Genomic DNA, 16,517 nt, shown 5'->3' on the forward strand with positions numbered 1-16,517 from the left:
CCATGATCCAGACTGTCATCAGGGAGGACCTGCCACTCAGTGTGTGGGCATGCAGGGTCGAGGGGCTTTTATATTGCCAGACACTGCTGATAAGAGTGTGTGTGTGTGTGTGTGTGTGTGTGTGTGTGTGCACGATGGATGAACTGTTATATGAAATAGCAGTTTTGCCGCTTCCTTTTCCAAGCAGTTCCAAATCCTGCCACTACGGATTCTGCTCATTAGTGGGCGCGCGCACATCAAGGTAGCCTTCCTGTAGACAGGTTTGCGGACACCCGGCTACAGCCTGCCTGACTGTTCTGCCCTCTCTCCACAGGTATCTGAACCACGTGCGAACAGCGACGCCACAGGACGTAGCTGGCGGTTACACGGCAGGACTCGCCTGCCACCGAGCAATACAGGACGCCTTCAGCGGGCTCTTCCCTTCATTTACATAACACACGCCCACCTCTCCCTCCTCCACAGAGCACGCTTCCTCTGAGAGCTGAAGGAAAACTTCTGCAGTAGGAATTTTCTTTTCCTCTTTTTCAGAACTGGATTTAAGTTTAAAAATGGGACACTTATTGCTGCTCTTTAGTGCAAGTTGGCTGACTAAAGAGGAAGCACACTGTATTGTACAGATATTTTGTGGATTTTTGAATGTTTGTTTAAATAAATTTCCAAAAAACAAATCACATTGCTATCTTTGTTGTAATTTTGTTGGTGTCATTCTACAGCGTTAGTTGTAGTAGCTGACATGCACACATCCCCTGCACCAGATTTCTACTGGATGCCAGTTCTTATGACACAGGGGATAACATACCCAAGCACAGATAACTAGCATTACTTTATGGTATTGGTAGTCTTTTGTGTTACAGATTAGAACAAATTTTAAAGAACATTTGGATAGTTTATTATAAAACAAAATAAAACAAAATTCCTATGGTTCAGATGGGCTTGTGCTATTCTGTTTCCTCACACCTCTGTCTCTTCGGAGATGGCTCCTCTGAATCTGTGGAACGGAGAGACAAAATGATTAGTGTGTGCCAGAGAGAGGCGTGTGAAACTTTAAAGCAAAATTGTGTGATGAAGGCATGTATGCAAAAGTTTAATTACAGCTGCACTCTCAGGCATGTATAGTGTGCATGAGATTTTTTTGCGCTGCATTCCCCTGCTAGGTGCAATCTGTTTGTGTGCGTGCATGTTCTTTGTGGAAAGCCTGTGAATATTTGTGCATGCAGCTGTGATGTCACGAGCCTGCTGATTGGACCCACCATCCTCCTTTGAGCTGCTGATTGTGTACAGCACTTCTCGGGGCATGCGGAAGTTCACACACATCATTTCCTTATTGGGTGCCACGTTTCTCACCATATGCACCGAACAGCGCCCCTGCAGGGAAACCCCTAAGCTTGCCTCCGCCCGCTGCACCATGTCCTGCTGGGGATCGTCTTCTTTGGAGAACCCGTAACAGTGCACCTGAGGCATGGTGGCCTCACAGGATAATCCCTGGTCCGGCTCGGGGCCTAACAGTCCCCTGAAGGTGTCCAGGAAGTCCAACGCCAGCGCTGGGAGGTTCATGACCACGTGCACGGCACCCGGGCCTCTCATTAGTCCGGGCAGACGCTCGCGTGCCGGCCCCCGGAGGAACTCGCGTCCGTCCAGGTTAAAGGTCGTGATCGCGGCGTCGACCTTGTTGAGCCGGGCGTTGTGCTGGAGCCAGCGGTGGGCCTCGGGGTTAAGGTCATTGGCGAGCACGACGCAGCCGCGCCGTGCGGCTGGGATGGCGAACGGGCCCACGCCGGCAAACACGTCCAGGACGATGTCACCGCAGCGCAGCAGCGACACCACACGCTCGTGTTCCGTGCTTAGCCGCGGGTTCCAATAGACGCGGGAGAAGTCGAACTCGTACAGCACACCGTTCTCTCTCACCTGGGGCCGAGAGAGATGGAGAGAATGAGAAAGGTTGAGGAAAGAGAAAAGGGGAAAAAAGAAAAAATGCATTAAAGAGGAAAGAGTACAGAATGAAGTCATATGGAGTTGTACTTAAAATCAAAACTATCAATGCATCTTCTTAACTGGGAACAAATAAAATATCAAAGAAAAAAACATTTGAAACCTAAAACCTTCACGGACATTCATTTAAAGTCCTCTACATCTCCTCCTGAGGTCTTTTGTGGGCTATATAAGGTTCTATATAAAGAAATGATTTTTCTGTGTTAACTCTTATTAGCATTGTGTGAACTGTCCCTTGTCCGATACATCCTGGCCTCACCTTGGCTACCATGTTACTCTCTCCTGCCAGCACCTCCATCTGGAAGTTTCTGTAGGTGGAGTCGATGGTGTTAGTCTTGTTGACCACGCAGGTAACGCCTGGGTTCTTGTCCATGATCACCTGACCTGCAGACAGAAAACAATAAAATAATGACCGGGCAAACTTTGTCTGCACAAAGAAGCTAATAATAAAGGATCTACTTTGTCTTTACTTATTTTTTACGCATCATGCACAAATGAACATCCATGGTTTCTCTCACCTATGAGACTTTTGTATGGCAGCTGGTGATCTCGGAGGTTCATGTGCGCGATGTGGCCGACCCTGCTGAAGCCCGAGGTCACGTCCTGTCCCTCGGGAAGCACGGCCCGAAGCACCTCCTCGCTCTTCAGGTTCTCGTAGGTCAGCTGCAGCTCGTAGCGATGCAGCTCGGGTGATACGCCGAAGGCGGTCAGCGCGGCTGTCTCCTCGTGGCCGAAGGATTCGGCTGACGCGACGCAGTGTGGGTCCAGCAGGAGGAGCCGGTGCTGTCCGCTGCCGCCCACCGGCTGTCCGTCGTCCACGACACGTTTGATGCCTGGCCGCTGCAGGGCTATTTTCTTGAGGCTCTTGACGACCTTGTTGAGGACGGTAGTGGGGACACGAAGAGCGGGTACGTGGATCATCTGCGTGAACGCCTCCCGATCCAGCACGGTCATCCCGCGCACGGCAGGGGGTGGCCTGTACAGGCCTGGATCTGCCATGGCACTATGCTCGCGGAAAACAGTAGAGGGTTCCAGAATCCGCTGAGGCTTTGGAATACTGTAAGGGAGGGGGCGAGAAACTCTGCCACAGTGGTGACCATCCAAGAGAGTCAGCAACCTGCAAACACTCCTGCAGAGACAGGGTAAAACCACAGGACATGCAAAATGTCACAGAGCTACATAAATCATGGGCTCTTGGCCTAAATAACCAAGCAGTCAAAATTCCGATTAGTTATAAAAATGGGCGAAACATATAAAAAGAACAGTGACTTCTAGACACCTTATAGCCACGTAAAGGCTATTAGATTAAAGCTGACATTGTAAGGGTCTACTTTTGGCCAATACTTGTAAAAAATACTGCAAAAAATACTGTACTAGATTAAATCACGTGTAGTCCATATTTTTTGTCGTTTATCCTTTTCATAATCCCAGGACAAAACACAGCGATGCAGATTTTCGGTCGATCAAGTGATTTTAATATTACGTGCCTGAATTTAGTAAAGTTGCGCATATTACTGCAGATTTGTATGGCTGACCACATTAGCTGGATAGCTAGCTACAAAATCGATATAGGTAATGGACGCACAAGTTGTTATTATTATCCCTAATGTAGACGTTAGTACGACTTTTCCCTGGGACGTTGCAGATGTGTATAAGCGTTGAAAGATTAATTCAGCATAATAAAATTGATGTAATGTCGACAAACCTTAACATAACTCCGGCCATGCACACATTTTTCTAATAGTTACGTCATTTTTAGGGGACCTACCAAGTCGCTCTGATTGGTCAGTTGCAAATATTTACGCAATGACGTAAACAAGCGGCAGTATACGCCATCAATAGTCAACATGTAAACAGTTTCTCTAGTCATATGACCGTTAAAACTTCGCTTCATCTCTTGAAGGGAAACTGTCTTGTCAGTTAAAGTTGGAATGCGGACGGTTTTACACGACCGCAAACCTCTTTCCGTCCACGAGAAACGCAGTTTTAGCGATGACCGCTTAGCCAGCGCTGACTCGGTCTCCCGTGGAAGTCAGTGGACCGGGGACGAGGAGCCAAGCGAGAGAACAAGATGAATAAATGCGTCGAAAATCTCACGATTCAAGCCGGGGATGGGCACCGGCCGAATAGAGAAGACGAAGACGAGACACCACTCCTAACACAGGTTGCTGGCTGGCTAAAATCCTCCTTTAAGTCCTGATAATCTGATGTGTGTGTGTTGTCGTTGATTTTAGTTAGCTATCGTGTGTTGGAGTCCGATCGCTGTTTGTCGTGCTTTGTAATGCGTTCAGGACATGACCGTATTTTCGTCGTGTATGGTTTTGCGTAAGCCTGTGGCACGGAGTCACATGCCTCTCTTTTGCAAATGTTAACTTTCGATAAGTCATCAGACAAAAATTCCAACTAGTGCTGAGTTTGCGAAAAACTTCTTTCCCATGATTATAGCTAGTTAAGACATTACTGTCCGTATTTGGTTGATGAATAGTCTGCTTTCAGTTTTGGAAAGAGACTGACTTAGGAACCAGGAGAGCCGGCAGCGCCGGTAACTGTTAGATGTTCTGCTGCGCAGAAAAGACATTGAGTTTCATGTGGGTTATTCGGGCGTCAGTAGAACTCATCGTCTCCTTAGCACGAAGAAGGGAACGATGTCCTGTGTGTCACAGCTTCATTAGATACTTTCCTCCGATGTATTTCAGAGTCATGTTGCTCACACACAGGAGTTTGGTTTTGACTCATCGGTGTATTGGGCGTTCAATACACTGACAGCGTTCCAAAGTATACACACACTGTCTTGTTGCATCCTCATCCGGACAAACAGGTTCAAGCAGATTCACTTGCAGATGATGACATGCATGGAGTTTCTTTAATCATCTTTTTTCGTGTTCTCTCTCTCTCTCTCTCTCTCTCTCTCTCTCTCTCTCTCTCTCTCTCTCTCAGGTTGTGGGGGTTTCTAGAGGAGCCTCCTTCACCTCTTCTGTTTTCAACCTGATGAATGCCATCATGGGCAGTGGAATTCTGGGTCTTGCCTATGCCATGGCCAACACTGGGATTGTGGGGTTCAGGTGAGACAGGAAGGCAGGGCTTTAAACTCCACCCTGCACAGAGACACCCCCCTCATTAACCTGCATATGTTCTCTGCAGCATTTTACTGTTGCTGGTCTCCAGTTTTGCTGCTTACTCCATCCACCTCCTGCTCATGCTGTGTGACCAGACAGGTAACGTGACCTTTACCCTGTTGCTTGTTTTCACCTCACCGACCTGCATCTCCTTACTCTCTGCATCTACAGAGGTCACCAGAGGTCACTGCTCACTGGGAGGTCACCAGAGGTCACCCTTTAATCCCATTTCAAGCGGTGATCCTTGAATCTGACCGCTACACTGTTCACGTTTGAATGAGCCAGTGTTGAATAGTCATGTCATGGCTTGGAAGAAGACAGACACAAGAGGACATTTTAGCGTAGTAAACGACATCTTCCAACCAGTGCAAAGCTTGGTCTTTCAGTATCTATTACTCAATCACACATGGCCCGCACTGTTGCCTCAGTATCAAAACAGTCGGTGTGATCAGTGACCACGGGAGTTCATGCTCCTCATTCCTGGCCTCAGTTTCTGCTGCCAGGTTCAGTTTCTGAACCTTTTCAGGCACCCAGAAATATTACACAATATGTGGTGAAGGCTTTCTTTCTGAAATTGGCAACAAACTTTTAGAATAATTTAGTGAATGTTTTTCCTGTTTTCTGTCAGTTTATCTGTTTGTTTAATGTGTGTGTGTGTGTGTGTGTGTGTGTGTGTGTGTGTGTGTGTGGCTGGCCGATATGTAGGTATGACCTCATATGAAGGCCTAGGAGAGAAAGCTTTCAACAAGACAGGCAAGGTGAGGTCCCCTGGAATACAACTGCTGAGCTAACATACAATAATTGTAACAACAACAACATATTTTATTTATATAGTGTCTTTTCACCATCAGGGTCAATTTACATAATAGTAGGAAATGTAATAGAAAGCCAGCACACAAATGTATTACAGAAAATGGACATCGCAAGGCAAAAACCAACAATGAAAGGAAAATAGAAACCGAGCATACAAACAAAAATAATCTTATATTAAAGCCTCGAAGAGAGAGCAGATGTGTCAGACGCACATTTGCAATTCACTTCTAAATGTCAAAATAGAGCAGACATGCAAAAGCTGAGGTGAGCGGTCCCAGAGTTTAGGATTCACTGCGCTAAAGACTACTACCTCAAGAAGAGAGTTTCAGATGGGCAAGCCTTAAGAGCCCTGGGCCAGATGACCTCAGGCTTCATGAGGGGGAATATAGCCAGAGGAGCCAAGCTAAATACTCAGGAGCTAGACCGTGCCGCACCTCAACCGTAATACGTACTCATTCATACTGAATCTGGAAAGTGGTGGGTAATCGGGGTAAATGGAATGGAGCAGGTGCAATGTGAGAATTTAATATGGGTGAGAACTCTGGCCGCTGAATTTTGTAGTCTGTTTAAGGTTTTTACAGGGAGACCAGGAAAAAAGGGAATATCGGTAATCGAGATGTGAGGTAATAAACGTCTGTACCAGAGTTTCGGCACACGCATTTATGTGTCGTTTAACAAAGGGTGAACATGTGCAGTATTGCATAAGTGAAAATAACCAGTTTAGGTAAGCAGGTTGATGTGAAGTAGAAAGAGCATGAATTAGTCCATATCATCTGATCTTTGCTGAGGATGGGATTTATTTATATCATATCACTCACAGACAAACTAAGTTCTGCTCAGTTGATAGCTCTATGGGCAAATGGAAAAGAATTTGTACTGAAAGCCACTAAACTGTAGTGTTCTTTGTTCTCTGCCTGAAAGGTTCTGGTGGCCTGCTCCATTCTGATTCAGAATATTGGTGGTAAGGATGAGTTTCTGACTTGTTCTCTGGGACTGAGCGGAAAAACCGATGCATGCTTTCTGCCCTCTTCTATTTCTACTGCCCGTGCATGCACATTCACACAGTTCAAGAGGGAGAGAACAGAGTGCAGTTGCAGTGTAGACATTTGATTAAAACATTTGCTTTCATAATGGAGTAAATAAACTGGGAGTCGGTTTGGGTCCACCCGACAGTTGGGTGTATCCACGTGCATGTGTTTGCGTACATGTGTGCGCAGATGTCTGTGTGTATGTGTGCACGTGTTCACGTGCGCACATGTGTGCGCAATTGCGCATCTGTGTGTGCATGTCTGTGTGCGTGTATGTTTGTGTATGTGTGTGCATGTTGTGTGTGTTTGCGCATGTGTCTCTGTGTGTGCATCTGTGTCTGCGTACATGTATGTGTATATGCAAGTGTGTTTCTGTACCGGGCATGCATGTCTGCGCGTGTGTGTGTGTGTAAGGGTGATTATTCCCTCGTTTACTCCAAGGCCTTGCCTTCACGCTCTCTTTCACATAGCGCATGTATTCCTACAAAAATTTGGAGAGTGTGTGAAGTGCTGTAAGTAACCACAGTGAGTGTAAGTGTGTGTGTGAGAGAGAGAGAGAGATTGATTATGTGGGTGCTGTGGAGGTGAATTTCTCATTGACAGTTCTAATGGCAATGATGTGTCGAGGTTGTGCAAGTGATTTTCTTACAGAGTGTTCTAGTGGAGGTAATTTTTCTCACTGAAAGCTCTAGTGGTGATGAAGCATGGAGGTGATTGTCTCACTGAGAGCTCTAGTGGAAATTATGCATGGAGGTCGTGGAGGTGATTGTCTCACGGAGAGTTCTAGTGGAGTCGATTTTCTCATCGAGAGCTCTAGCGGAGATTGTGTGTGAAGGTCTTGGTGATTTTTCTGATTAAGAGCTCTGGTGGAGATTATGCATGGAGGTTTTGGAGGTGGACTAGCCTAGGGCCATATTCTGTCTTTCTGCATTTTCTTTCTTTCTCCCCCTTTCCTTGACTACTCCTGTAGTCCTTGTTCTCGTTCTCTCTCTCTCTCTCTCTCTCTCTCCCTTCTATTAGTCATTTTCCTCAGTTCCTTTGCACTCCCTTGTGCTTCCCACTTTAACTCTATGTGTGTCTGCGCGCATACCTGTCTGTTCTATAGTGTATCGTGTGTGTGTGTGTGTGTGTGTGTGTGTACACATTGGTTTTATATATGTAGTTTTGTTCCCTCTTGAATTCCTGACAGCCATGGCTTCCTACATGTTCATACTAAAGTCTGAACTTCCTGCCACCATCCTAAGTTTCCTGAGAACAGAGGCTTCTGGGTAAGTTGCCACCCCCACCCCCCCCACCAGTGTGTGCTTGGACTCCTATATTCTGTTCTAGACCTCCCTCAACTCGCAGCTCATAAACGGTCTTCACTAGGGTTCAAGTCTAGATTAGTCCAACAGAATCTGCCAGACAGCTGTAGACCATGACTTCAGTTCAGGCCTCGCTGGCCTACCAGTCAGTCAACAATACACAATGATACACCAACCAACGGCATTCATATTTGACCAACACCAGTAGCTGTTGATGAAATGAGAGGAATCGAATACCCCCAGCTCAGCGAAATGTTGCTTTAGTGAACCAGTATATACAGTGCCAGCGGGAGAGACCAAGAGAGTCAGCTGAAATATGGAGGGGAGAGAGAGTGTCTTTGTGTGCCCTTCAGCAAATGGCCTTTTTCAGAAAATCCCCAGTCTGCAGTAAAGAATGTACCGGTCATTATTTTATTATTCTCTGCGCTGAGCCGCGGTTAGCCTCGGCACGATCTCTGCGCAGCCGGAGTCATCCTCGCGCAGCTGTCTCGCATTACGGTCCCCGCGAGCCCAAATCTCTCGCATATGTTCCGGCCAATCAAAGCAGTGCCGCCGCCGATCGCTCTTGCCGCCGCGATCCTGAACTTCAGCGGGAGACAGCCGCAGGGCTAATTAACCGCGATCGGGATCAAAAAGATCGGCGGAGAAGTTAGTTTTATTCTAATTAGTAAATTATCAACGTTTCACTTCTGCAGCCTCATTAATGTGAGTATCTTAGACAGTGAGCGGGGTTGGCTCTGCTCTTCCCCCTGCGGCTGAGTGACTGTAATGTTCAGGGTGCGTCATTTGTGGTCAAATCAGTTAGGAACAGTTTTCGCAGTTAAAACAAGTGAATCTCTGCCTCCTTTTAAGCGGGAACAGGAGAGTCAAAGAGATATCCTAAACGCTCAACAACACACACACACACACACACACACACACACACACACCCACCCTGCATTACACATTATTTTGCCAACACTGCTTGCTCCTTTCCAAACCCTTGTAGGTGCCCCTCCTGTGCTCCGCGGTAGAGGTGAGAGGGTGAAAGAACAGGGGGAGTTGCATCATTGGCTTGCGTGCTAAAGTGTAACTCGCTCCACTCTGCCTACCTGCATATAGAAGGAGAGATTGTGTATGCAAGTGTGAGTACGCGAGTGTGTGCAAAAAGGCAAAGGAGCTGGATATTTGGACAAAGTTCAGGGGGTTTCCAGTTCTTTGTGTAGGAAAGCCAGGGAACTGAGAGCAACCCTGTTGCATTAGACACGGTCTTATTCCATGCTGAGATGCACTGCAAGGTCATTCTGATTAAGCAACGTTCTTCCAGATATTCTGTGTACAGCAACTCCTACAGCTGAGCCAGAGATGTGTTTGTGAACTGTGATGAAACGATGGACAGGATCCAGAGGCCAGATTACTGTAAACCTTCAGTGCATACTTTGGGAAGTGTTACCATCAGAAGGGCATTGGATCTCATTGCACTGTAGCCGAAATCTTGCTCTTAATGGGACTGTCTTTTTCTCCCTTTCTGTCTTTCTCTCTTGGTGTGTAGGGTGTGGTATGAAGATGGGGCAATTTTATCAGTTCTGGTCACACTGTGTGTGGTGCTACCTCTGGCCCTTTTGCCCAAGATAGGTAAGAAAGCGCGTGAGAGTGAGATGGAGAGAGCGTGTGTGCGCTCACGAGTATGCATTTATGCATTCGTGTGTGCACGCATGTTGGTCATTCTAAACACCCCCCTCTCTCCCTCCCCTCCCAGGTTTTCTTGGCTACACCAGTAGTCTGTCCTTCTTCCTCATGCTGTTCTTCGCTGCCGTGGTGAGTAGGTGTCCTCTATGTACCGCTCCACCCTCACCTACGCCTCAGCCCGCGGCTTCCACCCTCACCTACACCTCAGCCCGCGCGCTCCCAATCTCTCGAGCACATCCTCACTGCCTAAGCCTGTAATGCAGTATTGCCATTATTTCAAAGCAGAACACCCAGAGCAGTGGTGATGTGTGTGTTTGTGTGTGTGTTTGTGTGTGTGTTTGTGTGTGTGTTTGTGTGTGTGTTTGTGTGTGTGTGTGTGTGTGTGTGTGTGTGTGTGTGTGTGTGTGTGTGTGTGTGTGTTGCAATGGTTTCAGGTGGTGGTGAAGAAGTGGTCCATTCCTTGCCCCCTGCCCATCAACGCCACTCTGAGTCAAGTAAGAGAGACACTGAAATGCTCCCCCCCAGATGGAGTGCTGATGATGGCAGCATAATATACCACCTGCAGAACCAAGCAGGACTTTAGTAGCGATCTTTAAAAGGTCAGGCTCAGGGACAGGGTGTACATCCACTAGATAGAGCCTGGTTTCTGAAATAAAGGGCACACCTCCTGACCGATCTCATTAGACCTTTCTATTGACAGGAAATGCATTTCTTTGCAGAATGTAGTATGACATTTAGAGCTGTTGATCTGGACTCTGAGGTCAGAACCAGGGCCCTTGCTGGCACTGCAGTCTTGGGCGCATAAAACCTCATGATACAATTACTGTTGACATTAGTAGTCAGATTTGCATTAATTTAACTGAGGTCACTACCAACAGCAGTGCTGACTGCTCTAAAGGGTCTTCAGATGGCATGATGGCGTTATTATACAGTCTCTAAGGTCGTCTTTGTGGGGCCTCTGTTGAGGTATTGGTGGGCTCTCTGAGGCCTTTTTGTGTTTTTGCAGGTCTCAAACTCCTCTGCCTTAGACTGTAGTGTTCACCTCTTTGTCTTTTCCAGTAAGGTAAGTGGGTAATGGGTTACAGAGCAAGAGTGTGTATGTAAGTGTGTGTGAGAGAGAGAGAGAGAGAGAGAGAGAGAGAGAGAGAGAGAGAAAGTGTCAGTGCATGGGAAAGATGGATGTGTTTTTATTAAAAATACACATCTCTGCAAGACTATCAGAAAAACTAATATTAACTATAACGTGATATCACATGCTCTTATAACCTCATCAGACCATACCAAATTCACACACTCCATGTGGGTGAGAAAAGATGATTGTGTGTGTGTGTGTGTGTTTCAGAGTGCCTATGCTGTCCCCACCATGGCTTTCTCCTTCCTGTGCCACACTGCAGTTATGCCTATATACAGTGAGCTGCAGCAGTAAGTACCTCTCAGAGCTGGCTGTAGCGCCCCCTATCTGCTCACAGTTAGCTTCCTCTGTAGGGTTGTGCTACTTTTTAATAGGCCATCTGTGAATCTGAGCATCTGTGAACATATGTGTGTGTTCAGTGGACCTTGTTACTGGTTAAGCATGTGTGTCTGTGCATGTGTATCTGTTCTCCAGGCCCAGTAAATATAGGATGCAGAATGTGGCCAATGTGAGCATATCCCTCAGCTTCCTGGTCTATTTAGTCTCTGCCCTCTTTGGCTACCTCACATTCTACGGTAAGAGAGCAGCGACACATGGATGGTGAGCAAATGTCTTGTAGTCTAAAATGATGGAAGTGATTTAACGGGTGAATCACTTATCTGCTCTTCAGCCCAGGTGGACTCTGAACTGTTGCTAGGTTATGATGCCTACTTGCCACATGATGTCTTGATGATGTCAGTGCGTCTCGCGATCCTATTGGCTGTGCTGCTCACTGTGCCTCTCATCCACTTCCCTGTGCGTCTGTCCTTTGCTGATCCTAATATTGAGATTAGTTTAATGTTAAAACAGGGCAACACTGCACCGAAGTGGCATTCACTGGGCTCGCTCTCTCTCTCTCTCTCTCTCTCTCTCTCTCTCTCTCTCTCTCTCTCAGGCTCGTAAGGCTATCTTAATGTTATTTCATGCAGAGAGGGAGTTTTCCTGGTTTTCTCACTGTGTCTCCACTGTTCTCATCCTTACACTCGTGGAGCTGCTCGCCATATATGTACCTGACATCAGACACGTCTTTGGAGTAGTAGGTAGGTGTGTGTGTGTGTGTGTGTGTGTGTGTGTGTGTGTGTGTGTGTGTGTGAATGCGTGTATATATTTACATTTACGGCATTTAGCAGACGCTCTTATCCAGAGCGACTTACAAAAGTGCTTTGTCATTTAGTCATAGAATATATCCAAGTACAGTATAGTAGGTTAGAATTAAACATACCAATGAACTAGAATACAGGGATGAATGCGTATACCTAGAAGTGCAAAATACATAAGGTCTATCTTAAACAATGATAAGTGCTATAAACAATAAGTGCTAGAGTTTGTTAAACAACATAAACAGTGCCCTACAATAAGTACTAAATTAGTCAGTCAATAAGGGAGCAGTGTCAGTTGTCCTTTAAATATTCTGCAAATAGATGGGTCTTCCGTCTGCGTTTGAAGACTGCAAACGATTCTGCTGTCCGGACAGCAAGTGGGAGTTCATTCCACCATCTTGGAGCCAGGACAGAAAATGGTCTTGATGCTTGTCGTCCATGAGACCTGAAGCAAGGTATTTCAAGCCGAGCCGTACTTGAGGTTCGAAGTACTCAAGGTACGGATCGGGCTTTGACCATTGACCTCATGTATGAAGGGGCTGGTCCATTTTTGTCTTTATAGGCAAGCATCATAAATCTGATGCGTGCAGCTACAGGGAGACAATGAAGGGAGCGCAGCAGTGGAGTAACGTGTGTGAACTTCAGAAGATTGAAGACCAGTCATGCTGCTGCATTCAGGACAAGTTGGAGAGGTTTGATGGCTCTTGGAGGAAGACCAGCAAGTAGCGAGTTGCAGTAGTCTAGGTTTGAGATCACAAGAGACTGCACAAGCATCTGGGTAGCTTCCTGCGAAAGAAAGGGTCGAATCCTTTGTATGTTAAAAAGGAGGAATCTGCAAGACCGGGTTAGATTAGAAACATGAGTTGAGAACGACAACTGGTTGTCCAAAGTTACGCCCAGGAAACAGTGAGGTCATGGTAAGGGTTGGGTGTACCTGGGATGAACAGAAGCTCAGTTTTACTGGGGTTGAGCTTCAAGTGGTGGGCTGTCATCCATGATGCAATGTCAGTCAAGCATGCCGAGATACATCTGGAGACCTGCGTGTCAGAGGGTGGAAAAGAAAAAAAATTGAGTGTCATTGGCATAGCAGCGGTAGGAGAAACCATGAGAAGATATTACATCACCAAAAGAGCGAGTATACAAAGAGAAGAGAAGGGGGCCTAATACTGAGCCTTGTGGAACACCAGTGGAGAGTCTACACAGTTTGGATGTGGATCCTCTCCATGTCACCTGATAGGATCATCCATCCAGATAGGACTGAAACCATCTCCAAGCAGAGCCAGTCGCACCAACCCTGGAAAGAACATAGAGAAGAATGTTGTGGTTCACTGTGTCAAAGGCTGCTGAAAGGTCTAGAAGAATCAAAACAGATGACTGTTTGGCAGCTTTAGCGGCATGAAGTTTCTTAGTCACCGCTATGAGGGCCGTTTCTGTAGAATGTGCTGGTTTGTAGCCAGACTGATTAGGATCATGCAACTGGTTCTGAATTGATTATAAACTGCTTGTTCAAGGGCTTTTCAGAGGAAAGAGAGAAGTGATACCGGTCTGTAGTTGGTAACGCTGGAGCTGACAAGTGTGGCCTTCTTGAGGATTGGTACCACCCTGGCGGTTTTGAATGCAGTAGGCACGTATCCAGAAGATAAGGAGTTGTTGATGATGACAGAGATAAAAGGAAGCAGATCTCTTGCGATTGTCTGGAACAGAGCAGAAGGAATTGGATCCAGCGGACATGTAGCCAGATTGCTGGAATTCAGGAGTTGAAGAATTTCATCTGTGGAGAGAGGAGAAAAAGAAGTCAGAGAGTTGGATGTTGGGGAATGCATGTTGGTTGGAGGGGGGGGAACAGGGGAAAAGGACTGGCAGATTGCTGCAACCTTCTCCTCAAACAAGGTGATAAAATCCTCCAGAGTAAGAGATGAGGAAGGAGGGGGAGGATTAAGGAGAGAAGAAAAAATAGTGAAGAGCTTGCATAGATCAGATGATTTGAATTTCTCTTTGCAGTAGGATGACTTTGCAGATGTTACTTCCATTGAGAACTAGGAAAGCGGAGACTTGTATGATCTAAGGTCTGAATCTACGCGAGATTTCCTCCACCGCCTCTCTGCAGTCCTTATTCCTCTCCGGTGGCAGCGAAATGTTTGTTAGCCAGGGGGCAGGTGGGGAGGACTTGGTGGGTCTAGAGGAGAGAGGGCACAGAAGATTCATTGATGAGGAGAGTGTAGAAATGAAAGTATTTGTAACTGCATCCAAAGAGAGAGAAGACAGAGAGTCAGGGTGAGGAAGGGTGGACAAAATAGTAGAAGTAAGGGAAGAGGGAGTTATGGAGTGCAGATTGCGATGGAGGAAGGAGGAGGAACATGTTGGACTGGACTGGATGGAAAGAGAAGGAAGGGAGAGAGAGAAGGATAGAAATTGATGGTCCAAGAGGTGGAGGGGGTTGACTGCGATGCCCGATGTTGTGGTGGTACAGGTGAAGATCAGGTCCAGAACATTGCCCGCTTTGTGAGTCGGAGGAGAGTGGTTGAGGGTGAGGTCAAATGCTGTCAACAGCAGAAGGATGCAGGAGGAATGCAGCTTGTCTGATGGAAGGTTGAAGTCACCAAGGAGAACGAGTGGATTTCCTTCAATGGGGAATTGACTTGGAAAAGGATGTCGAGCTTATCAATGAAGTGATCTAGGGAACCTGGAGGGCAGTAGGTGACAATGATGAGACGTTTGGTGGGGAAAGAAACTGTAATGGCATGAAATTCAAAAGAGGAGATGGAAAGTGTAGAGAAGGAAAGTGGAGTACAATGCCACTCTCGAGACATTAGTAAACCTGTGTCACCACCCCTGCTGAGACGCCTCGGAGAATGGGGAAATGAAAAGACAGGACAGGGCAGCTGGAGTTGCTAGTTCTCAGGGGTGATCCATGTTTTTTAGAACCAGGAAGTGGAGGAAGTGGAGGGATGCTAATGCTGAGATGAATTCAGCCTTCAGGACAGCAGATTGGCAGTTCCAGTGCCCTCCTGCCGCCACGATATGTGATGCTGTGAAGCGTTGTGAGTCAGTCACATATGTGTATGTGTATTTGTGTTTTTCCTTCCTCCATGTCTTCAGGCTCCACCACCTCCACCTGTCTGATATTTGTGTATCCAGGACTGTTTTACCTGCGCCTCAGCACTGACCACATCAGATCCTGCACCTCAGTTTGGGTGAGATGGTTTCCCCACCTCCACACCATTGTACCACAACCGCAGCTGCTGCTTCCAGTTGAGTCCACTTCAGCTCAACCCACTCTGTGTGTCCCTCTCTTTTTGCAGGCCATTGTGCTGATGGTGTTTGGTGTGCTTGTGGGTTTGCTGAGTCTGGCCGTCATCATCATTTCCTGGGTGAACGCATACTGACCTCTCAACCTCTGACCTCTCCACTGCGTCTCGGATATCCTGGCACTTGTGATTAGTATTGAAATGATAATACAGTAATTAAGATCAATCCAGGATCATTCAAAGAGGGACATATTAAAAGGTTACACAGTGACAGGTGGATCATTATTGCTGTAGCACACAGATTACATACAATGATGAAACTGACAGTTTGAAAATGCGTAACTCAGGGGCTAAAGTTTTAAAAAATTCTAAAGATCAAATTTAGATCAAATATGTATTTTAAATAGTGCAAATGTATGTTCATTACATGTTGCTGTGGTTATTTAATTAATTGGCTGATGCATTAAAATCAAATGGTTTGGCCAAAACTGTACTGCGCCTAAGAGCTAAAATAAAAAAAGTAATTAAAAAAATATATATATGTGTCAAATTTGACACTTGTGTAGTAGCTGCTCATATTTTATATTAATAAGACGGGGACTATTCAGAGAAACAACACTAGCTGTCTACTTCTTGAGCCAATCTAAGAGAAGTGAAGGATGGAGCTCACAACAGCCATGCCCCCCCCTCACTACAGCCACACCCCCAGTGCAGCCCCCCCCTCACTACAGCCATGCCCCCCACTATAGCCACACCCCCAGTACCGCCCCCCCATACAGCCTTGCCCCCCACTATAGCCACACCCCCAGTACAGCCCCTCCTCACTACAGCCATGCCCCCCACTATAGCCACACCCCCAGTACAGCCCCCCCATACAGCCATGCCCCCCACTATAGCCACACCCCCAGTACAGCCCCCCCTCACTACAGCCATGCCCCCTAGCATTACACCCACACACACCATACAGTCATACCTCCCATGCCACACCCCCACTATAATCACTGTAATAAAATTCTTTGGTCTTTATGACATTTTCTGATGTTTGATACTTTGATATTTGAAAAGAAAAGTTGTCTACTA

General features: G+C 46.7%; 3 protein-coding genes across 6 annotated transcripts in view; 2 read left to right on the forward strand and 1 right to left on the reverse strand.

Moving 5' to 3' along the window:
- Positions 1–671, forward strand: part of mnat1 (MNAT1 component of CDK activating kinase) — a 33,129-nt gene extending 32,458 nt beyond the window's left edge. For both annotated transcript variants that reach the window (XM_027008204.2, XM_027008203.2), the window contains exon 8: positions 314–671. In XM_027008204.2, the coding sequence (XP_026864005.1) occupies positions 314–434 (121 nt within the window). In that variant the 3' untranslated portion in view covers positions 435–671. The remainder of the gene's footprint in view (positions 1–313) is intronic.
- A 194-nt stretch (positions 672–865) lies between these two features.
- Positions 866–3,767, reverse strand: trmt5 (tRNA methyltransferase 5). Of its 3 annotated transcripts, none has more exons than XM_035531381.1 (5): positions 3,695–3,767; positions 2,508–3,118; positions 2,249–2,373; positions 1,251–1,905; positions 866–988 (listed from the first exon to the last, which is right to left on the reverse strand). In XM_035531381.1, the coding sequence occupies exons 1-5, from the start codon at positions 3,712–3,714 to the stop codon at positions 939–941; spliced, it is 1,461 nt and encodes a 486-aa protein (XP_035387274.1). In that variant the 5' UTR covers positions 3,715–3,767; the 3' UTR covers positions 866–938. The 3 variants fall into 3 exon arrangements, with proteins under 3 accessions (XP_035387274.1, XP_026864000.2, XP_026863999.2); XM_027008199.2 differs by lacking the exon at positions 3,695–3,767 and adding an exon at positions 3,477–3,657 and having other exon boundaries at positions 1,345–1,905; XM_027008198.2 differs by lacking the exon at positions 3,695–3,767 and adding an exon at positions 3,477–3,654.
- Positions 3,768–3,797: 30 nt separating this feature from the next.
- slc38a6 (solute carrier family 38 member 6) lies at positions 3,798–16,167 on the forward strand. The gene is made up of 16 exons (XM_027008200.2): positions 3,798–4,153; positions 4,927–5,051; positions 5,131–5,204; positions 5,811–5,863; positions 6,840–6,879; positions 8,136–8,214; positions 9,782–9,864; positions 9,989–10,047; positions 10,353–10,412; positions 10,925–10,981; positions 11,261–11,340; positions 11,525–11,625; positions 11,721–11,845; positions 11,985–12,129; positions 15,289–15,383; positions 15,492–16,167. Exons 1-16 carry the CDS (start codon positions 4,061–4,063, stop codon positions 15,573–15,575), a joined length of 1,353 nt encoding a protein of 450 aa, XP_026864001.2. The 5' UTR covers positions 3,798–4,060; the 3' UTR covers positions 15,576–16,167.
- The last annotated feature ends 350 nt before the right edge of the window (positions 16,168–16,517 follow it).

This window comes from Electrophorus electricus, chromosome 11, assembly GCF_013358815.1.
Source record: "Electrophorus electricus isolate fEleEle1 chromosome 11, fEleEle1.pri, whole genome shotgun sequence".
NCBI lineage: Eukaryota > Metazoa > Chordata > Actinopteri > Gymnotiformes > Gymnotidae > Electrophorus > Electrophorus electricus.

Excerpts from the sequence above, each read along its gene's own strand:
- slc38a6 (XM_027008200.2), top strand. The coding sequence starts at position 4,061 with ATGAATAAATGCGTCGAAAATCTCACGATTCAAGCCGGGGATGGGCAC. Across the intron at positions 4,154-4,926 it reads AGACACCACTCCTAACACAG|GTTGTGGGGGTTTCTAGAGG; the intron begins GTTGCTGGCTGG and ends TCTCTCTCTCAG. Across the intron at positions 9,865-9,988 it reads GGCCCTTTTGCCCAAGATAG|GTTTTCTTGGCTACACCAGT; the intron begins GTAAGAAAGCGC and ends CTCCCCTCCCAG.
- trmt5 (XM_027008198.2), bottom strand. The coding sequence starts at position 3,529 with ATGTGGTCAGCCATACAAATCTGCAGTAATATGCGCAACTTTACTAAA. Across the intron at positions 2,374-2,507 it reads GCCATACAAAAGTCTCATAG|GTCAGGTGATCATGGACAAG; the intron begins GTGAGAGAAACC and ends TTCTGTCTGCAG. Across the intron at positions 989-1,250 it reads CAGCAGCTCAAAGGAGGATG|ATTCAGAGGAGCCATCTCCG; the intron begins GTGGGTCCAATC and ends TCCGTTCCACAG.